The sequence below is a fragment of the Arvicola amphibius genome, chromosome 8, assembly GCF_903992535.2.
Source record: "Arvicola amphibius chromosome 8, mArvAmp1.2, whole genome shotgun sequence".
Taxonomy (NCBI): domain Eukaryota; kingdom Metazoa; phylum Chordata; class Mammalia; order Rodentia; family Cricetidae; genus Arvicola; species Arvicola amphibius.
Window position 1 is genome coordinate 52,362,650 of NC_052054.1, and position 26,374 is coordinate 52,389,023.

Below are 26,374 nucleotides of genomic sequence, written 5' to 3' on the forward strand. Positions count from 1 at the left end.
AATGCCGTGAGTGACTTCAGGTTTTTAAGGGTATAAGGATAACATCAGTGTTACATCCATTTCAAGAATGACTACCAATGGGAAAAGTAAACTCCACTGAAAACTCACAACGGAAAAGAAGCTTCGAGACCTATGAGAACACTAAAGAACTTCAACGTTTGTATAATAATTTATTTGAACAATGGGATAACAGAATTCGTTTCTGTAACCTTTGATATATGAAATGACTGTGACCACAGATTAACTGATGATCTGGGTTCTGTTGTGAATAAGCTGGACTATTATGAAGACTGATCAGACCAAGCATTTATTGTAGTAGCAGACTTGGGAAAAACTAATGTGAGTGTGTTTGGGTAGACTTCCTTTCCTGGGTTCCACTGGACCACCGAAGACCACAGTACATGCAGTAAGTACATCAAGCATAAACTAAACGCACTATGGAGGAGAAATCTACCCCAGACATTTACTGAGATGGTAGGACCGATACTGTTCTATATCCCAGTAGTGGCACTTCCTGTTTACTCAAGTAATATTTTTCCCTTCTCAGATCTTTGATGGAGTTGAAGATTAGATAATTATAGTTACCTTCCTCATGATTTAGCCAAGCTTAATTTCAATACAGTATTTACTCCTTGAAATAGAATGTTTAGTAAATCTTTTGTTATGCATTCCTTGCTTAATATTGTTTATTGTTTGTAATTTTATATTTGGTGTCTGTTCCTATTGTATATAGTTGTATTGGGTTTGGATCGATCTTGTTTAGACAAAAGAGGGAGATGATGGGGAAACTCAACCAATCGCAGCTAATTGGAGCATGGCGACCTGGACCCCAGGAAGAAAAACTGGGAGATCCAGGTGCCCGCTGGACAGATTGGAAGTCGGACCTCCCACTCTTATAGTGTGAGTTTCCCCTCTTTAACCATTAAAGTATAACTGTTGTTCTTGAGCTAGCCTGGTTATTTATCGTGCCGACCCAATCCCTACTCCTACCTGCTGTCTTAGTTCCTGGCTCCCCCTGTTACAGCTGCACACCTTTATGTCCTCAACGCTCTCACTAGCACAGTATGTGACTTAATCCACGGCCTCCTCCACAGAGAAGGAAACTTAGTGCCCTCCCCATTTGAGACAGGGTTTCTCTCTATAGTGCTGGCTGTCCTAGAACTCACTCTGTAGACCAGGCTGCCCTTGAACTCAGAGAGATCTGCCTGCCTCTACTTCCCAAGTGCTGGGATTAAAGGCATGGACACACCATGATGGCTGTTTATTTTCAAACAAGTTCATTTCCAAACTAAGCAAACATAATGGCTGTAAATGCTTATGCTTCCTATAAAGTAAGTATTGAAAAGTTGATGTTAATAAAAGCATAATTTATTATTATTTTTAATCCTGCTTTATTTTAAGGAGACTAAGCTATCTAAATTATTGAAATGGCTTCCTGTAAAATCTATGAAAACAAAAACTTTAAGTCTGTCTTAGTATAGGCTAGAATATATAAATTCCTAAGTTTCTGGGTTTTTGTGTGGGGGGGGGGTATGTGTCTGTGTGTGGGTGTGTGTGTGTGTGTGGGTGTGTTGCCTGAATGTATGTCTATGCACCATGTGAGTGCCTGGTGCACAAAGGCAACAAGAGGGTTGTAGATCCCCTGGAACTAGACTTACAGACAACTGTGAACCACCATGTGGGAGCTGGGAATTGAACCCAGGTCCTCTCTGGGAAGAACAGCCAGTGCTCTTAGTTGAGCCATATCCCCATCTCTCATGACTTAGTTTTTAGTATGTCACACATTACTGTAGGCAAAGGGTACGAAGTGAATTTGTAACCCTTTACTGATACTAGAAGTATCAATGAAATCTTCTAGGGTGATTATAGTAGTGTGCAGTCTTTTTGTTATTTTCTTGTTTGTTTTTGAGGCAGGATCTCATGGAGCCCAGGTTGGCCTATACTCACTATGGGCCCCAGGATGACCTTAAAACTGCAGATTCGGGCCCTGTACTTCTCAGAATACTAAGATTACAGGCACAAGTCACCACGGTGCCTGAGTTGTGCTGCACTGGTGTTTGAACCCAGGGCCTATGTGCTTAGCCAGTAACCTATCAACTGAGGTACATCTCCAGCTGGTGTCAGTTTTCACTGACTGCATCCCTAGCATGGTGATGCATAACCCAATAATATAGGACAAATCCTTTTCACAACTATTTCTGTAACTGCTTAATTTTAAAAAATTCTATTACTGAGAGAATGTAGTTACTTTATACTATGGATTTGTTACTATTCTACTGGCTAATAGCCTTTAGTAACTAAGAGAAAATTTTTCATACTATATTTTTACTTATCAACTTAATAATCATCTGCAAGTGATACAAATTAATAACAAATGATCATCTCCAAGTACAATAACAAGGAACATCCCAGTTTTAGGACCACAGACAATAGTATGAAAAAATCATAGAGGATTAAAAATAAAAGTTCAATATTCAAAGTCAGGTCCCATTCAGTATTTATATGTGTGCATAAGAAAGTACACTGCCTGTTTGGCAAAATCTAGATCCATAAACTTAAAAAGTCAGAAGACAAAATGAATGATGGCATACATTACTCATGCTGTTTGTAAAGCCAAACTTAACGACTGGTGAAGTTTTATCATCACCTTACCGTATGTAGCAAACGTTCTTCTCTGCTGTTCAAACATGAAGTCATTGATATGCGCTGGCTCGGCATATCCAGAAAGCATATTTCTAGGAGCAGCCATTTGCTGTGTTCTAAAGGGATTTTCTGGTCCAAACTGCAATGTTATAAGGAAGGGAGAGACAGTTACTGAAGTTACCATATAACATATTTTCAACTCTAAACCATCAGAGGCTGAGTGATCTATCGGGGACCATGCCAACCTCACATGCCCAGGGGAATTAGGCAATGATTGATTAGCACTGTTTGTTAGCCCCTAGGACTCAGCTCGCAGAAGTCCACATGCGTATATTTATTTCAAGAGCTATGTTGGCACTGCAGGAAGTCTAACCTAAAGGCATGTCTCTGGGTAACTGAGGATCACTATCGATTTTTCTAAATTGTGACTTGGGAGTCTGGGGTGATCTTTTGTCAATGACAGCACTGGAAAACAATTTTTTCTTTTAAAAGCATGTTTTTCTCACTAATTATGAGTTCTCAAAGGTAGAGATTCAGAATCCTCTACGTTTGCCACCGTGCCTGGCAAGCATAAAATACAGAGATATCATTAATCACATAAAGATCAATTAGGATCCTAGTGGAGGCACAGGACGGGAAACAAACTAAAAATTAAGTCTTTGAAAAAAAATTAAGTCTTTGAAACAGTCCCCCAGAAGACACACCACAAATGTAAACAGAACTTCTCCACTCAGAGAATTAACATTCTCAAACAAAACAGTGGCACCGTGACCTATTGGTTTAAAAGACTGGGCTTTCCAGAATGATTTTCCAAATGTTAGTTTGTTTTTGAAGTCAGGTACTCTGCTCAGCTGTACATAAAGAAGCCTACAGTGGGGTGTTTACCATCCGAGCGCCATGCTATCAACCTACTAGAACCAAGGCTAGAGCAAGCCTGAAGCAGTGTCTCACTACCTTAAAACTTTCCCCACATGCACGACTGTAAAGTCTAACTGTAAAATACTCAGTTAAGAAATACCACAATGTGCAGTGTTAACCCCTACTAAGTCATGCTATTATAAAAGATCCTGGAATATCAAACTCTCTGATACAAGTTTCACTCTGTAGCCCAAGATGCTCTGGAACTCCTGCCAATCTTTGGAAAGTTCTTAATTTTTGCTTGTTTTTATGAAGAGTCAAATGAGTGTTCACACTTAGGGAAGAATGAGTTTAATACTTTTGATGTAGATGGGTCATCTGTCTATGTGTTACTTTCATTGGTTAATAAAGAAACTCGCTAATGTGTGAAACTGAAGAGTTGCATATTATGTCAGGGTTCTCTAGAGGAACAGAAGTTATAGAATGAACACATACACACACACACACACACACACACACACACACACACACACACACACTATTAGGATGGCTGACAGGCTGTGGTAAAGCTAGTACAACAATGGCTTTCCACCGAAGGAAGGTCAAAGAATAAAAGAGATGTCTCAATGTCTCGGTTTGTCAACAGTATGCATAACAATCTCACAAAAGTAAGCTCTAATGACAGTGAAGGAATGGACTTGCCAGCTGAGTGAGAACATACAGGAAAAGAGAGCAAGTTAAAAAAAAAACCTGACAGTCACTTGTGTTTTAGTTAATTCTGATGTAGTCAAGTTGACATCCAAGAGCAGCCAGCACACCAAAGAGAGCAGACCTCAGAACTTAAGTACCAAGGGGAGCAGGGGTATGTGTGGGTGACTCACATCAGAGGTGAGTTTTTAGCTCAAGAACCCCATGGAGCTTTCTGAATGACAATAGCTTCTAAGAGAAGCAGCTTAACATCTTCAACTACTGTGAGTGGTGACTTATATAGAGTGGGGAGAAACATTTTTAATAAGAAGATGCTGGCATATAAGTCTCAGAGATCTGCTTATTACAAGAAGAGGTTCTCGAGCTGGGCGGTGGTGGTGCACGCCTTTAACCCTGGCACTTAGGAGGCAGAGGCAGGCGAATCTCTGAGTTCAAGGCCAGCCTGGTTGGCAAAGCTAGATCCCTGGTGTCCTACACCAGGGCTATACAAAAAAACAAAACAAAACAAAAAAAAAACCCTGTCAAAAAAGTCAAAAAACAAACCAAAACCCAAAATCAAACAAACAAACAACACGCCCCACACCCTGCCCAGAAAAAAAAGAAAAAGAAAAGGAAGAGGTTCTAAGAGTCTTCAGGAGTCTCAATCATTGGAATTAAGAAAATGCATACTGGTAAAAATAGATTACATAAAGTCACAACTATACGTATATATACAAGGAAAACCCACATCACTGAACTAATATAGCCATTGCTAAATTTTTCATTAATATTCAAGGTGTCACTAATGCACAAAATTTATAAACATATTTTAAATTAAGAATTTATTAACTGAATTGCTTTCTACAAATCTGGAAAAGATCATGACAGTTTTGTTAGCAGAATAATTTTGTGAGATGTAAGCGAAATCTGACTATTACTTATATACACTTCGCTGCTGTTGCTGTTGCTGACAACCTTGGGCGCAATCTTCTCGGAAGAGTGGGAAGCTACAGTATTTGTAAAGCATTAATATTTAAGTAGTTCCTATTGTTAGATTTTTTAATAGCAACTAACATTTGTTCTCTGAATATATATATTTCCCCTAAAAGCATGGCTAGTTTAGGGGTCTGGAATTCTTCCTGAGTCTGGTGAATTTAAAATAATTTTAAAGAAACTAATAAATAATTTATCTCTAAGAAGCTAAAAAGGGATTTATCTAGCTCAAGGCAGGAAGCTGCTGATATAAAACACTATATTTCAACTTCAGTCTATAATTTGAGCAAACGATTCTGTATTAATAGGCAGACCAGCTAGGAGAAGTTGTTGGTTGCAATGGAAGAATGGTATTTTACAAAATAAGCAATTTGGTTAACTTTTAGAATTAACAAAGCCATAGGGTGTATCATGCAGATTACACATTGGCCTTCAAATGCGCTTCAAGGTACTGATGGGTAGTTAATAGAGATCTGAACTTGAGTCCCACAGAATGAATGCTACCTGACAGCTGGATATCAGAGACTGGTTTCTGTTCGACAAAAAATAACACTTACTTCATAGGTTTAGTAAGAACAAAAGGAGCAAAAGTATGTTAATACTTCTGTATATGATAAAAATAAATGGCAGTTTTATCTCACCCATTAGTCTCTTTCTGCTTTTTTTATCGTTCAAGCCCTAACTGGACATCTTCTCCTAAAAATTCAATTTTCACACCATGCATTAACTCCTGTATTCTTATAATGCAATAAAGTAGAAATAACATTTATTTTAACTGTGAGAAAACTAAGAACATCCAAGGTCTTACAAAAGCTAATACATAGTCTCATTTCAAATTTCACATTCTAAACCTAGACTGTACTGTCCACTTCAAATTTAAATTTCATAGAGAAATATCTCTGTTCTTCGCCCCCACCCCCACCCCCCGTAAACTTGTGAACAACACATAAGAGGCTCAGGGACCATTCCAGTGTCTGGGTAAGAAAACACAGAACATACCCTCTGCCAAGCACTAGGTAGGGGGAAGGGGTTATAACTGTTTCTACAGCGGATCTGATGTGGGAGAGTCTTCTGTTTGTGTTGATTTCATTGGTTAATAAAGAAACTGCCTTGACCCATTTGATAGGCCAGCCCTTAGGTGGGTGGAGTAGACAGAACAGAATGCTGGGAAGAAGGGAAGTTAGACAGACGCCATGCCTCTCCTCTCTGAGACAGACGTCATGGAGCCAGCCACCAGGTCAGACATGCTTAATCTTTCCCGGTAAGCCACCACCTCGTGGTACTACACAGATTACTAAATATGGGTTAAAGCAAGATGTGAGAGTTAGCCAGTAAGAGGCTGAAACTAATGGACCAGGCAGTGTTTAAATGAATACAACTTGTATGTTGTTATTTCGGGTGTAAAGCTAGCCGTGTGGGATCCGGGCGGAATGAAAAGCAGGCCTGCCTGCAGCTCATCACTACATGGATCTTCAACATATGGGGACTTGAATTGAACCTAGCAAAGTCCTTGGTGACACCTTCTTAGACCTGGTTAAGTGATTCAAATTCTAGTCATAAAACACAAAGTTCACAATCTGTTATAGCACAGATTACTGCTTCCTTGGAATTATTAAAGATTCTAATTTGTTTCCAAGCATCACTCCTTTCTTAAACCTTAACATACATGGTTTTCCTAACATAAACATATTTACATGTTAGTGGCGGCTCCTTAACACGAGGAAGGAAGGATGGATGGAAATAATGAGTAGATAATTGACTTGTCAATATTATCACAAAACTAATTCACATTTAGTCTTTTGATTGAAACTTTCGAAAATATAATTATATAGCAATATTGCAGTTAATAACTCAGAATTCAAAAAAACAGCAGACCTCATAGACAATAAACTGTCATCGAAATTTACACACCACACTGTGTTCAAATTTTCTCATCCTCTGAATGCAAATAAGCACGACTTCACTGAGGTTCTTTTCATTTGCAAAACCATGAAGCATACACAAACAGCATTTTAATGGGCTGGCTTAGACGCTACTCACAGAGAGGAGACAGCTTACAGAGTTCAGGAGGGCAGGACTAAGAGACAACAGAAGAAGGTGTAGCACACACAAGTCTCAGAGGACCTGAACAGATGTTGGTGTACTGTGCTTTGACAGAACACTGGAGCTCTGTGGTGTCTGAGGCAGACACTATGGCACTGACTGTGCTACGCATCTGAAAGGCAATTGTTCCAATGCCATGGGAACCGAGACAGGTGAAGGATGACACAGCTCAGGCACGCTGATGTGTCTGGGTGCTATGCAAAGAAAGCTATTAAAAGGACCTCATCTTCTACCAAGATACAAGAAGCTACAGCTCCATGTCTTCCTTTAAGATGTTTCTTCTTCTGTTTTGTTTTTTCAAGACATGGTTTCTCTGTGTAGCTTTGGAGCCTGTCTTGGCACTAGCTCTGTAGACCAGGCTGGCCTTGAACTCACAGAGATCCACCTGCTTCTGCCTCCCAAGTGTTGGGATTAAAGGCGTGCTCCTTAAAGATCTGCTATTCAAGTCTTTTTAGCAGGGGTAGAGGGCATACCTTACAAAAAGAAAACAGAAACAGATTATTTTCTGTTTTCTTTTTGTCAGTCAAGTGCCTTTCCACTTTAATGTCTAAGGATATTAATTTTTAAAATAAGCTTTCCTTAATGGACAGTGTTCAAAAACTTTTGAGTGGACATGAATTCTTTCTTCATTCTTCCCATTGTTTCTATTAGTATTTCTCACCACGCAGAAGGAGGAAGAATCCCACAGAGCACGTGGCTTCCCTCAGCAGTGTGACGAGACTATGACACCGGAGAGGCATTTGGGACAGTTTCAGGATATACTGGGTATTCATGATAAACCATGTTTGTCTTGTAGTTAATTGCAATAGTCCCTTATCACTGCTGAGGGAAGGATAACAAGTGCACAGTGAAGACTTAAATATTTTCAGATTCCCGTTTTCAAAAGATAGTTCTGTATGGCCAGCCTTCTGCATGCAGGCAGATGTGCAGTCAGCAGACTTTTAAAAGAATTCTCATAAAAACTATTTAGGTTTTTGGAGACTAGAAGGATACATTCTCTAAAACTCAGAGCATAGTTGCATGGGAAAAGTTTTTTAAGAACTCAACACCCACTTACCCATCTCTGCATTAATCGCAATACTCAACACAAGGGAGAGCCTAGGCTTGCTACTTACCTCGGGAGCAAACATGGTCTCATAGGTAGGATTATACTGAACTTCTTTGACAGCAGGGTCAAGGTGAACTCCAGTCTCCAAATCTTCCTAAAAGAAAGCCAAATGAACGTTACAAACTTGCTGAGTGAGTATATATTTTGTATACTACAGTGAAGTCACGTCAGCATTGTGAACACCTAAATACTGACTTTATGACTATTACTTTAGATTCACAGCACTAATAATCATACCAAAGAGCAACGAAGCATACATAATAAACACAATTTTAGACATAAAATACATAATTTTTCAACATACTAACTTTATTAACTAAATAAGTTAACACTACCCAAACACTTAAATTAAGAAAATCTAGCTTCCCCGTGCCATCACCTTGTGGCGGCACCAACACCCAGAGGCACTCTCTACTTTAGAACTCACTGGTCTATGCAGCCTGGGAATCGGGTAGACCATCTTCCCACTCCTTCCTGTTCTGTTTCCAATCCCTAGTCTCATCTCCAGCCTTGTAGGAGACCACCTGCAAGGTAGCCTGTCCGTCCTCTTGGCCTCTACTTCCTGGAGACTACGTTAAATGTGGCAGTCTCGGCCTCTACTTCCTGGAGACTATGTTAAATGTGGCAGACCCAGTTTTCCTCACAGTGGACCCTCTCAGTCCCCATTTCTAGCCCAGCCTCATTCCTTCTGGTTAGTCCCCAATATCTAAAAACACCCTTCTACCCAGGACTCCCAGAGGCCATCAGAAAGGGACTTAGAAGCACCCCTACCAATCAACCCACATCTGCCATATTCTCCTCAAATCCAGAAGGAATGGAACAAGGAATGGAACACCCACCTAGACTCCACTGAGAAGTCAGATGCAATTCTAATAGCTCTGCCTTTACATTACATGGTCTTTTCCCCTTGCAGGTTTTAACATTCTTTTTTTGTTCTGTACATTTGGAGTTTTATTATGTGCAGATATTAACACCTAGAATCACAATTCCAAACCCAGTTGGGTAGGCATCAGAGTAAACACACACACACACACATCAGAGTAAACACACACACACACACACACACACACACACACACCAACCAGTACAACATCTCCACCAGAACCCAGCAACCCTACAGCAGTGGCCCTGAGAAACGCGATAGAGCTGAAACACAAGATAAGGACCTCAGAATAGCTATTATAAATGCGTTAGACGTTCTGAAAGATGATATGAAGAAATAGATTAGCTGGGCGGTGGTGGCGCACGCCTTTAATCCCAGCACTCGGGAGGCAGAGGCAGGCGGATCTCTGTGAGTTCGAGGCCAGCCTGGTCTACTAGAGCTAGTTCCAGGACAGGCTCCAAAGCCACAGAGAAACCCTGTCTCGAAAACCAAAAAAAAGAAAGAAATTGATTATTAAAATACATGAAAATACAGCAAACACTGAATGAAATGAAGAAAGCACTACAAGACATGAAAGTAGAAATAGAATCACTAAAAAAAAAAAAAAAAACAAACTGAGGTGAAACTAGAAATGAAAAATTTAGGTACTCAAACAAAAACCTCAGAGTTAGGCTTCACCAACAGTGTACAAGATACAGAAGAGAGAATCTGAGATACTGGAGACAAGATAAAATAAATGGATACCTCAGTCAAAGAAAATGTTAAATCAAAAAAAAAATCCAGGACATCTGGGACACTAATGAAAAGACCGATTCTATAAATAACAAGCAGGAGTCGAGGAAGAAGAGATCCAGGAAAAAGGCACAGATAATATTTTCAGCAAAACCAGAGAAGAAAATTTCCTTAACATACAGGAGATACCTATCAAGGTAAACAAAGCATGTAGAACACAAAAAAAAGACTGAGCCAGAAAAGAATCCTTATTATACACAATAATCAAAACACTAAGCATATTCTTTTTAGGAGGCCATAATTTCCCTTATACCTAAACCACATAAAGACCCAAAGTGAATTACAAACTAATTTCCCTTATGAACACAGATGCAAAAATTCTCAACAAAATACTTACAAACCAAATACAAGAATACATAAAAAGATCATCTACCATGATAAAGTAGACTTCCTACCAGAGATATAGGGATGATTTAACATACATAAACTGATAAATGTAATCCACAACATAAACAAACAGAAAGATAAAAATCTCATGATCATCTCATTAAATGCAGAAAAGGCCTTTGGCAAATTTCAACACCCCTTCATGATAAAAGTCCTGGAGAGACTAAGGATACAAGGGACATACTTCAACATAATAAGAAGCAATTTATAGAAAGCCGACAGCCAGCATTCTCTAAATGGAGAGAAACTCAAAGCAATTCCACTAAAATCAGGAACAAGAAAAGGTTGTCCACTCTTTCTCTATCTACTCAATATAGTACTTGAAGTTCTAGCTAGAGCAATAAGACAACAGAAGGAGATTATGGGGACAAAACAGGAAGGGAAGAAGTCAAAGTATCTTTGTTGGCAGATAATATAATTTTATACATAAATAATTAAAAACTCTATCAGGAAACTTCTACAGCTGATAAACACTTTCAGCAAAACTAGTGCAAAAACCAGCTGGCCTTTCTACATACCAATGACAAGTGGACTGAGAACAAGATCAGGGCAACAGTAGCTTTCACAAAAGCCTCAATAAAAATATCTTGGGGCAACTCCAACTAAACCAGTGAGAGACTAGTGTGATAGAAACTTTAAGATGTTAAATCAAGAAATTGAAGATGTCAGAAAATGGAAAGAACTCCCATGCTCATGGGGGGGGGGGGTAGTATTAACATAGTAAGAATGGCCATTAGCATTACCAAAAGCAATCAATCTACAGATTCAATGCAGTCCCCATCAAAATTCCAACCCAGTTCTTCACAGAAATTGAAAGGACAATTTTCAGCTTCATATGGAAACAAAAGCACCCAGGACAGCTAAAACAGTCTGGACAATAAAGAATGGCTGCAGGTGTCACCATCCCTGATTTCAAACTGTCCTGAGAACTACAGTAATAAAAACAGTATTAACATAAACAGTAAAATGAAGACACAGACGTGTCCACACACCCAGGGACACACCCGATTTTTGATAAAGAAGTCAGAAATACACACGGGGGGGGGGGGGGAGGGGGCGGGAGAACAGCATCGTTAACATCTGGTGCTGGCCAAACTGTACTGCGGCACGTACAAGAATGTGGACAGATCCACACTTATCATGCACAAAACTCATCTCCAAATGCATCAAAGACTTCAATGAAAGGCCAGATACAGTGACTATGATAGAAGAGAAAATGGGAATAGTTTTGAACTCATTGGTACAGGAAAAAACTTTCTGAAAAGAATACCAGTAGCCCAGGCACTAAGAACAATAAATCAATGGGACTTCATAAAATTGAAAAGCTTCTGTATGGCAAAGGACACCATCATTAGGACAGAGCCACAGCTTACAAAATGGGAAAAGATTATTTCCAGCTACATATCCGCTAGAGAGTTAATAGTTAAGAATATATAAAGAACTCAAAAAATTGAACATTAAGAAAACAACCCAATTAAAAAAAAAAACAACGGGCACAGACTTAAACAGAGTATTCTTAAAACACAAGACCTAAATGGCTAAGAATCATTGAAGAAATGTTCAGCATCTTGGTCATCAGGAAAATGCAATTTGAAATTACTTTGAGATTTCATCTTAGACCAGCCAGAATGGCCAATATCAATAAAGCAAATGACAGCCCTTGCTGGTGAGGATGTGAAGGGGAGCATTCATTCATTGCTGGTGGGAGTGCAAACCTGTACAGACACTATAGAAATTGGTATGGCAGTTCCTCAGGAAGCTGGACATCTTAGCTACCTCCAGATGCAGCTACCCTTCTCTTGGACATATACTCAAAGGACTCAACATCCTATTACAGAGCCCCTTGCTAAACCAGGCTCACTGCTGCTCTATTCATCATAGCCAGCAACTGGACAGAGATAGATGACTGACAACAAAGGAATGGATAGTACAGTACATTTGTACAATGGAATATTACTCAACTACTAAAAAAAAACAAAATCAAGAAATTCATAGGAAAACACATGTAGCTAGAAAAAATTTAGACATCTCGAGCCACCACAAGAACCCTCCAGTGCTGGGAATGGGACAAATCTAATTGAGTTATTGGTGAAAGGAGCCTCATGAAATCCCCAAAAAACTGGTTGCTCTCCACAAACTGGTGGTAAGGCCCTATTGATGAAGACAACACCTATATAACTCACTGTAGCACAAATTCTAACTGGTTTTAATAATTAAAAACTCGGAGTCAGCTATTGGGGGTGAAAGCTCAGAGAAAGATTAGAGAAACAGAACGGCCAGCCACTAGAGAGGTCTTACTTCTACCAAAGTGCAGATCAAAGAGGCGATCCTGTCCTCAGACTGCTTCTTCAGATTAACTGACTGCTCTGAGCACCTATCTCCCGCCTTTTATCCCTCTCCCCGCCTTAGTGCTGGGATTAAAGGTGTGGGATCCCAAGTGCTAGGATCACCTTTGTGTGAGCTCTGTTTCTCTTTCAGACTGGATCAATTTCGTGTAGCCCAGGGTAGCCTTGAACTAACAGAGATCCTTCTGCCTCTGTCTCCTGAGTGCTAGGATAAAAGGTGAATGCCACCACTGCCAGGCCTCTATAGCTAACAGTGCCTCTGCACTCTGAACTTCAGGCAAGCTTTATCTGTTATAAACAAAATATCACCATAACTCACTGGACAGGGAGAAGCTGAGCTGGTGCTGACTTGGAGTCTTTACCCCTACTGGCTAGTGTTTATAGCATGGGAAGGTACTCTGCATGCTACCAGAGGAGAAAGGTACACACCAACCTACCTACAAATCCTTCAATCTACAGTGGTGACCTGTCTACAAGATACACTGTGTAAGTGTATCTTAAGACCCACCCCCCCATATTAAGTTCTTCCTTTCATTCAAATGAAGGCTATATTTTTTTTTATAACTTTTTCCCACAAAAGTTATGGGAGTAACTAACCACTATCTCCTTGGTATTAAGGTCACTCTATGAGATGGGACGCATGCCTGGCAAAGCTTTGATAGCCAAGAACCTGAGCCTAGATAAGCCATGGCCATAGGGGAAACCCAAATACTGCTGTTCTGCTAAAGGAATGTATCGGCATTCTGCTATACTCATAGACCAGTGTCTTGCTCAGTCAACAGAGAAGCTTCTTCTTGCAGTAGATGGATCAAATACAGAGACCCACAGCTGAACAATGTGCAGAGAGTGAGAAGCCTTGGAACACTTAGTCCTAAATGTCTCCACCAAATCCCTCCCTTCAGGACTCAGAGAACGCTGAGGAAGAGGAGGTGGAGAGATAGGAAGAGCCAATGGGAATGGAAGACATCAAGCAATTATGGCCTTTTAGACACAACAGGACGGATGCACTATAAACTCATAGAGAGCTGGCAGGATGTAAAGGGCCTGCCAGGTCCAAGCAGAGGAAGCCCCAGTGCTGAGAGGGGACATGAGAAGCCCCATCCCTAACCCAGAAGCTATCTCCAACTGATAACCACTCACAAAAAGTCGCTTTCTCCAAAGAAGTCTCACTAGGCACACATGCCAATCCTAAGGGCAGGCCCATGCATAGCAGTAGCTGGCAGCACAAAGTGAGTTCAATGACATGTTTAAGGGCTCTTTGTCTTGACTTTAAAAAACAACAACAACAAAAGCCTTACGGGTCTTTTGCTTGCATATCATAGTTTTTGATTTTGTTTTTATGGGATTTATGTATGTGTGTGTGAATGTGTGTTGCTGGGTCTGTACGTTTCTTGTGCTTTTATTTATTTGTTGCCCCCCCCCCCAATTTCATCCTATTCTGGTATTTATTTATTTATTTATTTATTTACTTATTTAGGTTTTTCAAGACAGGGTTTCTCTGTAGCTTTGGAGCGTGTCCTGGAACTAGCTCTTGTAGACCAGGCTGGCCTCGAACTCACAGAGATCCGCCTGCCTCTGCCTCCCAAGTGCTGGGATTAAAGGCGTGTGCCACCACCGCCTGGCCTGGTTTGTTTTTATATTATTTTATCTAATCTTATTATTATTTTAAATGTATAGCAAGTCTTTCTCTGCTCCATCAGCCGCTCCCAAATCATGACACAGAGATTTATTATTAATTCTGAAAGCTTGGTCAATAGCTTAGGCTTGTTTCTAACTAGTTTCTATAACTTAACCCATTTCTGTTCCTATGTGGTGCCACATGGCTCGTGGCTGCTACCTCTCCTCCTGTGTATCTTGCTTTTTCTGCATCCTGCTTCTCCATCTTCTTCTTCTTCCCAGTACCTCCTCTACCCCCAGAAATCCTGCCTAGCTATTGGCCATTCAGCTTTTTATTAAACCAATCAGAGTAATGCATATTTACAGTATATGAAAAGATTATTTCACAACACAGATGCCTGCTTGTTTTTTAATGAGAGAAAGAAAGGGTGTGGATTTGAGTGGGTGGAGAGGATCTGAGAAGAGTAATCAATATATTGTATGAAAAATATTTTCCAATAAAAATAGAAAAAAGAAAAAAATTCTAACTCTTCTTGAGTGTCTAGTTCCAAAATCAAAAGAGACATACCTGTGGAATTTAGCAGCCCTATTAGATGTGTAAACAAAGGAAACAACATGGCTGTGCCTGGATTTTCCTAATGTAAAATTTATAATCGATGTCAATATTTCTACCTTAAGTAATTCACAGGTTGAGAATCACTAATAGTTTGTTTCTCTTTTTTAACTCCTCCACTTACAAATATATCAATTCTCAAATTGCTACCTCTGCCTGGGCCCCGTCCCTTGAATTCTAGAGACTCTTATATCCAATCTTAGATTTGGCATCTTTTCTCCTTAGGTGTCTTAACAGCCATCTCCTATAACTCCTGGCCCCTCTCACAATGAGCCCTTCCAGGCCTCTCCTTCAGTTGTTCAGGAGTTACCCCAAACTCTCTACCGTTTTCCACCCTCTGTGTCCAGCCCATCAACAAACTTCCCTCCACACGCATCCAAAATTAAGACCTTTACCCCGAGTCCACACAGCACCTTTCACCCACTTACCTGGCTGCTTCAACAGCCTCCGTTTCCTGCTCCTGCCACTTACAGCCTCCATGCAGAGGTCACAAGCAGTTCCTTCAAACACGGGTCAGTACACTAGCTTGTACTCCAGCAGCCTCCACTCTTAGTGAAAGTCCAGTAAAAGCTCAGGAGGGAGGCGGTGGAAGGAGCTCAATGACAGGGCTTGTCTAGCGCGTGTAAGGATCTCAGTTCTCCTCAGAAAGTTCCTCCCCTAGATGCCCACAAGGTTGTTCTCTTTTTGTACATCCTTTTCCTTCTATTGCTTTATCCCTCCCATTACATTTGCCATCACCTGGCATAAGCTTTCTTGCCACCTGTAACTAAAACATAAGCTACAAGGTGACTCTGTACATACAAATGCACAGCCAACCTAGGACCACGCCAATAGCATCATTTTTCTTCGGCCTCTTGATGAGGGTAGTGATGTAGGAGTGTTTCTATCTATCTGTTGTTTCATTGGTTAATTAATAAAGAAACTGCTTGGCCTGATAGGTCAGAACATAGGTGGGTGGAGTAGACAGAACAGAATGCTGGGAAGAAGGGAAGTGAGGCAATCGCCATGCCTCTCCTCTCTGGGTCAGACGCTATGGAGCCAGCCGCCAGGTCAGACATGCTGAATCTTTCCCAATAAACCACCACCTCGTGGTGCTACATAGATTATTAGAAATGGGTTAATCAAGATGTGAGAATTAGCCAGTAAGAGGCTAGAGCTAATGGAACAGGAAGTGTTTAAATGAATACAATTTATGTATTGTTATTTCGGGTGTAAAGCTAGCCGTGCGGGAGTCAGGCAGGACGAGAAGCAGGCCTGCCGCTCCTTTCTACAGGGTAGGATACGTTCATTCACAAGATACACAGGCAACACAAAGTCACAGCATAAATTCTGCAAACAGTGGGATTTCCTGAAGCTAACAATTATACTGTAGAAAAAACACACTACTAGTGAAGTTTTTATTTGAAACTGTTTAGTTTCAAAGTCCAGTTCCTTACCTTACCATTCTCATGACTTGCAGTTACCACCTCTCTTTCCCCAGTTCAGACCCCATTCCTGGCCTTCACAACCTCTTATCGAAGTGCCTAGAGATTTTCATTAAGTATAGAAGTCAGCACATTGAATGCTCTGCTAAAGAGGTTTCCCATGACCCATCTTCACTAACCAATCAGGCACCTAGAGCTACTCTTCCTCCCAGCGGACACTTCTCCAGCCGTCCCTCCTCATAGCCCTATATATCTCACCTGGTCTAATGCCGTCTAAAAATGCATACCCCTCTTCTGCTGAATTTCATTTATGGGTGCCTTTAAAACACACCAAGTACTTTGACTTTCCGGTCACCTGCACTGTGACCACCTGGTATCAGAGGCATTGCCTTGGTCATGTGCTAACAAATCACATTCTCGTTTACCTCAACCCACTCCTTCTCCTGCCGCAGGAAGGAAAATTGTCTTTTTCTGCCTGTAGTCTTATGGAATATTTTATTTTTCACAGTATTTGTAATGCATTATTTATTGCAATTGGCTTTTAGCTACATTTTATACACTTGTTGCCTTGTAAAAGTCCAGGGGAGGCAGCATATGTCAATAAATATTTGCTAAATTACAATGATGAAAGAAAATGTAAATCCACAGAGAAATTATGTCGACTAAGGCTGAGTAACTGTCACCGGATTTGGCACCACCTCAGCCAGACTGATTCTGGTCCTGAGATGGACAGGGCAGGCCAGACACAGAGAGCATTGCTGACGGTGAGGGTGTGCAATGTGCTCGCTCTCTTAGAGCTGAAAAAACAAAAGACAAAACCCAAAACAAGCAAACAATAAACCCCAGCAGAGATGGATGTCAGATGGAATGAGTTCCAGAAGACATTTTTTTTCCTTCCTTAAGAATAACCAAGTTGTTGGGCGGTGGTGGCGCACGCCTTTAATCCCAGCACTTGGGAGGCAGAGGCAGGAGGATCTCTGTGAGTTCAAGGCCAGCCTGGTCTACAAGAGCTAGTTCCAGGACAGGCTTCAAAGCTACAGAGAAACCCTGTCTCGGAAAACAAAACAAAAAGAATAACCAAGTCAAAAATAGTCCCAGTGCCAGAGGGAAGGAAGATAAAGGGGCTAGGCAGGTCAATGCAGACTGGTGGGAGGTAGGAGGTAGCAGGACAGGGCAACCATAGGAGGTGGTGCAGCTCTCCAGGATGCCCACCACAGGGCATCTGGGGTGGCAGGATTGTGAGTTCAGTCTAACCTGGCTACACAGAAAAAAAAAGAGAAAAAGGACAAGGGGATAATCAATGGTATGGCTATCAGAGAAGAGGTAAGAGGTGGACAGAATCCAGGGTACGGCTGGAAGCATTAGTGTCTTTGTTATTTTGGGTAATGGGTGAGACCCCAGGAGATGCTGGCAATCAAACATGATCTTCTTTATGTCTTTACGTAGTTAAGGTGGTAAGGCATGGGCAGCAGCTTCAGATTTACACTCAGCAGATCCTGATCGTGTGCCTATTTCGTATCAGACACAGTCTAGGCCTAAGGAAACAGACAGAGTTGCCTGTCTAATAGTTAGCGTTTTACAAAGCTGTCTGACTTTATGGAGTTTGGTCTAGTAAGAAAGACAACAACCCATACAATAAACAAATACACAGTTTGCTATAAGAAGATAAATACCATGAGAATGGAATTTAACAACATTAATGTGTTAATAATGGGGTAGACACATTATTTTTATAATCTTTTGGGGTGGGAGGCAGAACGCAACCTCCAGGTTCATTTCTTAGGTGCTGCTCATCTTTCTGTTGTTTTGAGAGAGGGCCAAACCAGTCCACTGGCCCGGAACTTGCCCACAGGCCAGGCTGGCCCTAGAGAGCCCCAGGCCTCCTGTCTCTCCTTCCCTAGCCCTGTGCTTGACAGTAAGTGCTTCTTTTGCTGTGAGTTCTGGGGCCCTAACTCAGGTCCTGTGTTTGTAAGGCAAGCACTTTACTAACTGAACTGTTTCCCCAGCTTATTTCATATGATCTTCCCTCCATGGCCTCTGCATCAGCGCCTGCCCCAGGTTCCTGCTCTGAATGAATTCCCGCCCTCACTGCTTTAGATGATGAACTGTTATATGGGCCTGTGAGCGAAATAAACCCTTTCCTCCTAAAGTTGCTTTCGATCATGGTGTTTCATCAGCGCTCTAGTAACCACAGCAAAGACAATACTTTAGAATGCATACCGGTCTTTTCCCTGATTAGAGCTAACACTGAGACAATGTCAAAACCATTACTGTAAAGGTAAGGACATTGCTTAAATTGCACAAAACCAAAATTAAATACCATTCCCTCTTAATATTCAAGCCCTAGAACAAACTACCTAAAAGAGCAAGTGGCTTAGGCACACTCCTATCTCCTCGCTGGGCTTTAAATGGTATAGTTATTAAGACCACTTAATAGAAGATCCTAAACTTGAATTATTTTGAACACAGTATAGTGAGACAGTACCTTTTAAATACAAAGTGCAATTTAAAAAATTAACCTTTTATAATAACAACAATAAACATCACAAGTAAGATCATAAGCTTTCATTATGGCTACATTTACATTACAGAATGAACTGAACAATCCTCCAGAGAAAAAAAAGGTTTAAATTTAACTAGAAAAATGTGGACAGTCCCTCAACCTTGTTTAAACCTCAGGAGGAGCCCAGTGCCAATTAGGCATGCAATTAGAATTACCATAGGATTACAAAGGATTTCCATCCAGTTTCAATTAGTCACAAAGATTTAAAGATTTAACTGAAGGGTGCACTATGGGTCAAATAAATTTAAACAGTTTATCACTGTTGACGTAAACATTTTGGGCTAAACAAGTTTCCACTGATAGGTTCTCTTTACATTCCTTCCAGTGTAGATGTAAAAAATCAGACATAAAAACACTATGTAAACATAGCAGAAATTTTAGTCATTATGGAACTCTTATCAATTTATGACATATTTCCCTCTCAGAAATCAGAAATGACTAAATTTCCCAAGATGAAGAGTTTGGAAGGATGAAGTAAAAGAAAACAAATTTAGATATACAGATTTTCTGAGCTTGGCCCTTAACAGATATAGAGGGAAAAGTAATTTAATTGAAGTTCATGAATATAAGAAATTCTGCCCTAAAAGAAATTAAAGCTATGCTACAGATGTAAGAGTCAGAATTTGCATTTTACTCAAGTTGTCTATGCTAAACAGGGAATCCACTTGGGAAAAGTAATAGTCATTGTCTGAAATGACTGTTTTTAATTTTTCTTTACTATAAAGTAAGTAAATAATAATAGTTTTTTTCTGAAACTTGCCTCTGCCAGCATAATAATTCTTGCAATACCATAAGGCTTATCACAATTTATGTTTTGTCTTTTGTCTGTCTATGAAGTCCAGGATGACCATGAACCATGATCCTCCCATCTCGGTCTCAGGTGTGGGAATTACAGATGTGTGCCACCATACCTAACCTAAAGTGGTGATTTCTAATATGCAAACAGAACAATTACACACACACACACACACACACACACACACACACACACACACAGGTTTTTCAAGACAGGGTTTCTCTGTAGCTTTGGAGCCTGTTCTGGAACTAGCTCTTGTAGACCAAGTTGGCCTCGAACTCACAGAGATCCACCTGCATCTGCCTCCCGAGTGCTGGGATTAAAGTCATGCGCCACCACCGCCCAGCTTTAGAACAATGCTATATTAAAAGAAAAGTCTAACCGAAACAAACAAACAAACACTAAATCATTAGTATATAATAACGAACAAAAATATATGTAGATGGAGTTCCAGAACCAAAGGGGTAGGCAGCTAAAGAAATAAGTAGCAAAGAGAGCTGTGCACTTCCCAGAAACACTGAAAGATTCACAATCTAAAGTAATCTATCTTCTGTTAAAGAAACTCAACAGAATTATAAGTGGAAAAAAAGAAAAAAGAAATTCACAATTCTTTCCACAGGAAACACAATGAAACCATAAATAAAAGGGGGTGGCGGATAGCTATGTGCTGTCAACAGAGAAGAAAATCATTATGGAAACCACTTTCAAGGAAAACTAGGCTCATTAGAAAGACAGCTGGTCTGTTATAACAACTAAGTAGGTAAAATGTCTTAAGTGAGCTAAGAGAAAGTCTCAGCTAAGTAAACCAAACCTAATAAAATACCCCCCAAAGAAAGAGCATTAATACAAACACTGTAAAGACAAACTAGACGTGGAGTTGCGTGCCACCACCAGCCACTGTATTAGAAGACAGTCTAACAGGAATCTTTGCTCATAGGATGCAAGCACTGCCATGCAGGCTGTCCTGTGGTGTATGCGTGCACACACCACACAACAGCATCTTAACATGGGGTGTGAGCAAAACTGAAGCTGTTGTGCTGCTTAGAAGGTGACGGTTCTCAGTAACTCTGACATGTGACTTTGTTACTGAGCACTGTGGTCTAGAACAGGGGCTGGCAAACTCCAGTCTATGGCTAAATTTAGCCTACAGGTTATATTTTGTACTTCATAGAAACCGGGTGCATGATCTATGAGTGACACCAGATAAAGAACACAAAGGCTGAAAAGACATCGAGAAGGACGCCTTTCGTCTGCTGTATCCACAGCGGTGCATTTAGTCTTCCATGTGCACAAGTGGACTTTAAACAAAAGAGGGATGGCTGCACCTCATTGTGTTTTTATCATCTTTACTTTTTAGTCTAATGTGTATATAATATTATATATAAATATATATAATAAATATATATATTTATTATGGGCTGAGGATGTAGGTCAGGTGATAAAAGTGCTTCCTTAGCACACACAAAGTCATGGTGTGGGCAGAAGGGTGGCACAAGTCTATAGCTTCAGCACCGAGGGTCACAAGTTCAAGGTCGTCCGTGGCTTCACAGTAAGACTGAGGTCGGCCTGGGATACTTGAGGTCCTATCTATGAATAAACAAGCCCAAATATCTTATTGTAACTTTTTTCTTTGGCTCAGGGCAAGTTCATTTTATCTCTGTGCCTAGCTTTTAATGGGGGCGCATTAAAGTTAGGGACTGTTGTGTCATGTGACTTTGTTACTGAGCACTGTGGTGTGGTCTAGAACAGGGGCTGGCAAACTCCAGTTTTTAAATTTAGCCTACAGGTTATATTTTGTACTAACAAAGAAAGAATGGCATTCACAGTCTTGAAATGTTGATTACAAAGACGTGAAGGAAAAAGAAAGGCCTGTCAGAGAACACGTGGTCAATAATGTAATTATTGTTATTGACTTATAATTTGGCCCTTTATTGAAGTTTGCTAATCCCCAATTTATTACGCGACCATTTTTTTTAAACTTTAATTTCTTTGTATGTGGTACATGTGTACACATTTGTGTGCAGGGGCACATGCCTGTGGAGACCAGAGGTTCGTGTCAAGTGTCTTCCTCAACCCTGCTTCACTTTATTTTCCGAGACAGGTTTTTCACTGAACCTGGAACTTACTCGTTCAGCCAGAGTGGCAAGTTAGGGAGCCAGGAATAAACTGTGCTCTGACCGCCACATTGGTACTGTGATATGCACAATCCTTCCCCTCCCTGCCCAAAGAAGTAACACAGCAGGGCACACAAATACTCTCCGCCTCCAGAAACATCAGTCAAATGCAGATATGTGTATTTGCTTCACAGTTCTTCCCGTGATCACTTGCTAATCAATTACATTTCCTACACGTCATCTTTCCTTTTCCCCTGCATATAAGCAAATGTTGGTAGACAGAGCTCATCTCTTACGAGAGAACCCAGATAGCCGGGGATCTAGCCCAGCTCGGACTGAACCTCTGGCGCCTCTGAGCTTGAGTCCACCTGGTTTTTACTGAACCAATTCCTTAGAGACTGAACTAAGCAAGCTCTCAAGACAACTTACTTCCTACCACTGCCTGCTCAACTCCAAATCCGATTCTCAATGTCCATACTTTGTCAAGACTTTTTTCTTTAGTTTTTACAGTCTCTTCCAAATTTCCCTTAATCCTGTGTCTAAGGCATTAGGGATAAAACATTCTCTGGGCCCCGGAAACAAATTTAGAAACGTGTAAGTGATGCCAGTGGGATATGGCAAAGGTTATAGGAAGATATATCGATATACAGATGACAGACAGACAGACAGACAGACGGACGGACGGACGACAGGGGAAGGAACATGTACACTGAGGCTGGGGGATCACAGTTCCGGAGATGAGAGGCCAGGGAATCTGGGAAAGAAAATTAGACTTGCGGGGCATCCTAGAGAATTCAGAACGGGAGGATGGCAGGCTTCACAGGCTGAATAAAGAATTCAGTGTTTACCTAATAGACAACATGATGCTTTCGGACAGGGATGTGACACAGTGAAATATGAATTTAGAATGAACATTCTAAATGTACTGTGGAAGAAAGACAGGGGTATGGAGCTAGAAGACAAAAAGAAAAAAGCACACAGAAAGTTATTCTTGTTTTAGAAGAAATGAGAATCCAAACTAAACGGTGGCATCGGCAGCAGAAAGAAATTTGATAAACATCACTCAGTTACAGCGGGAAAAGCAATGGCTGAAAAAGTCAAGGATGATTCCTAGGAGAAATAGGGGTGCTCTGGAGGCTGTGCTAAGGAAAACAGAGGACAAAACTGATTTGAAAAACAAAACAAAAGCCTCATGAAGCAGAAGTACCAGCTGAACAACTAACCGGCTTCTGGGAACATGGAGTGAGCAGGGTGAGCTTCTGTTTTACGGCTTGGGTCACTGGGTGGGATGTGGATCACTCGAAATGAGAATGCAAAAGTGAACTCTGAGAGAAAGAAACTGAAGTTCTTAGCACACCACTCAAGAGGAGCCTGAGAACCATCTTGAATGAGTTTTTTTTTGGGGGGGGGGCTTAAGCTGGCAAGGAGTTTAGGATGGTTTACCAGGATGGTTGGCATTTAACCAGCGTCTATCTGGTACAGTTAAAATTGCTGCACATTCTTGAAAATTGGTAGCTAAAACTACTTGATAGATGAGTAAGAACTGGCTCTGAGTTTTTAAGGAATGTATCCAAGTTGCCATGTGGGTAAGCGCTAGAGGTAGATGTGAATAATGCTGGAATCTTGATTCGTTTCATGCCTATGTCCTCTTCATAATGGTCACCCACGAGCCACTGGGAAGGAGCACATATTGTGGTTAAAAAAATATATGAGAGAATATGTGGAGTGAAACTTGAAATAAGGGCAGTAAAGCAGAAGGGGCTGGCGGAAGATGGGGAGCCCAAAGGCTGAGGAGAGCTCAGTGAAAACCACAGGGGAAAATGCATTGAGAGACAGGGATTATAAAAGTGTTACTGTTGCGGAGATCCAAGCCCGATGACAGGACCTGATGAATGGAAGGCCCAGGACATCATCCCCAGCAAGTAGTTAATTAAGAAGCTGAGGCTAGATGGGAGCTGCGTGGGGAGCTGGGGGGGGCTGCAACAAAGATGGGGAGAAGGCACAGCACCCACAGTTGAGTTTTCTAAGGAACAGACTGGGGAGGCTGAAAAGTCCTCAGGAGAGCTTTGTTTTGCTCTAAAGATAGAATTCCCAGCATTTTTTCATGCCAGATGTCCTTATTAAAAAAAAAAAAAAAAAAAAAAAAAAAGCAAAGTTTCATAAATGGTTTGTCAAAACTTGTAGAAGACTTAAGAGACAAACAAGACTTAGGGACACCTCATGAAGGATTTTTTTTTTTTTTTTTTTTGGTTTTTTGAGACAGGGTTTCCCTGTAGTTTCTAGAGCCTGTCCTGGATCTAGCTCTTGTAGACCAGGCTGGCCTTGAACTCAGAGATCCGCCTGCCTCTGCCTCCCGAGTGCCAGGATTAAAGGCGTGTGCCACCACTGCCTGGCTTCATGAAGGAATTTTTGTACAGGTTCCATCTCCCCACTTTGAGCATCCACATGGAGCTTACTACTGATTGACGGATGCTCTCACTGGGTTTAAGACACATGAACCTCAGACACACCAAGTCTCTGCCTTCCTAGGTTTGCAAATCACCTAAGCTTGGAAACTCTTGCTGTAGCTTACTTGACTTCACTTTCTTTGAACCGATTCCCCCCCCCCCCCCCCCCGACTTGTCTGAGCAGTCTACAAAAATCATATTTCTATCTTATTCTTTAAAATGGTTTTTTTTTTCCTTTCCAGTGTTCAATCCAATCTGCAATTACTTTATTTGCTCACATTTAAATTAGCTGCTTCACCCACTAGAATTGATTCCTGTGTACACTGTTTTGTTGGCCTTTGGGGCTTTCAGGCCTGTTGTTTCTGGACAATAATACATACTCAGTCAAGAACTACATTGCTAAGTTTTTTCCGTTTAGCTCTCCCTTCATTGTGCTCATGCGTGCTACTTCCTAAAGTATATGTCCTTTCCCCACTCACTGTATTAGCATCGATAATAACAATAACTAGCATGTATTGCCATTATTTGAGATCATTAGGCTCGGTGCTATATAACCTTTACCCTATAACTTAACTTAATCTTTACAATAATCTCTCGATATAGTTAAGTTTTTAAACAACTATCTCCCTTATACAAGAGAGGAAGCTGTGTAATTTGCAAGTGGTGAAGCCAGGACTCGAGACTAGTTTCTCAAAACCAAAACAGTGCCTGATCACGGGCTCACTTCCAGTGAGGGCACAAATTCTAGTTAGGAAGTCCTGACCCACTTGTAGCTGTCTGAATTTACATCTGCCCTAACAAGGCTACGTCCTAGCCTAAAATTCAAACTTTCCTCCCCTACCAGACCACTTTTAAGTGATGGAGACACAAGAGGTAGGGGGTAGTGGAGGAAGATGTGGGAAGACATGTAAACGCTGGGAAGTTACTTCTCAGCGCCCAGGTAAACTGGCACCTCACCGGAGACAGGCCATTTGGAAGCTGAAACCAATTCCCGCACCCAGAAGTGGCTAAAACCACTTACCTTAACCGCCACCTCCGGAGCCGAGTCCACCGCCACTGTCAGAGAGGGTTTTGCTGAAGGTGATTTGGTCAAGTGCATGAGAGAGTCGGCGGCTGGCAGCGGACACCGACTGCCCTCACTGTCCGAGTCCGATTCGGACCCTGAACCCGAACCATAAGAAGCAGCTAGAGCTGCAATCGCTGCGGACATGACTGCAACAGATCCTCTGAGCTGTGGTCAGGCCAGGGCGGAAGAAGCTTTGACTCCGAGGTCCTGAAAGATTGCCAAGAAACACGTTGTTTACATTCTTTAATAAAAAAAATCATTTATAACCTCTTTGAAAAAAACCTAATAATTATTACTATAACCATGGAACGACTTGAGGTTTGCAAACATTTATCTAGAGAAGCACAAAGAATTACAACTACATATAACTTTCAGGACCTCGTTGATTAAAGCCCCTGTTCAGAGATACCTTTGAAGCCGCGAAGTCCTCCACTCCCGGCGTGCAGCGGGGCGGGAAGCGCAAAGCACCATGGGAAATGTAGTTTGAAGGGAGGAGGCGGAGTCGGGCAGAAGGGGGGGTCGGCCTTCGACCCCGCCCCACAAAGGATGGTTCATTCAATTGGATAGCTTCTTCCCCCGTTCCCTAGCCCAGCATCGTTCTCTCCGGCCCCCTCCCCCAAAGTGCGGATTGGACAATACCACAGAGCCCGAGGACAGGGGGAAGCTCCGTCCTCTTGCCCACGGGCGAGTAAGTGCGCGAAGGGTGAATCTCCCGCCACGCTGCCCTACGACCTGCGGGGCTCAAGCGGAAAGTGCAAATCTCAAGTCCGGAGACCTGGGACCCGCCGGGCTCAGCTCCGGGGAAAGGGTGTGGGGCGAAGCGGAGAGCGCCCCGCGGCTCCCCCTGCTGCAGGCGCGGGTCTCCGCGCCCGGTTGTGGAGCGTCGCGCGGGGAGGGGGCGGCGCAGGGCAGCGGCGGCTCGCGGTGTTGTTCGC

The 26,374-nt window shown here is 41.6% G+C and overlaps 1 protein-coding gene across 1 annotated transcript in view; it reads right to left on the reverse strand.

The window, feature by feature from the left end:
- Cdc40 (cell division cycle 40) overlaps nt 1-25,878 on the reverse strand; it is a 48,277-nt gene extending 22,399 nt beyond the window's left edge. Inside the window, exons 1-4 of the mRNA XM_038340544.2 lie at nt 25,849-25,878; nt 25,395-25,646; nt 8,400-8,486; nt 2,653-2,782 (exon numbers count right to left, since the gene is read on the reverse strand). Of these exons, the coding sequence (XP_038196472.1) occupies nt 2,653-2,782; nt 8,400-8,486; nt 25,395-25,583 (406 nt within the window). The 5' untranslated portion in view covers nt 25,584-25,646; nt 25,849-25,878. The remainder of the gene's footprint in view (nt 1-2,652; nt 2,783-8,399; nt 8,487-25,394; nt 25,647-25,848) is intronic.
- Between the last annotated feature and the right edge of the window lie 496 nt (nt 25,879-26,374).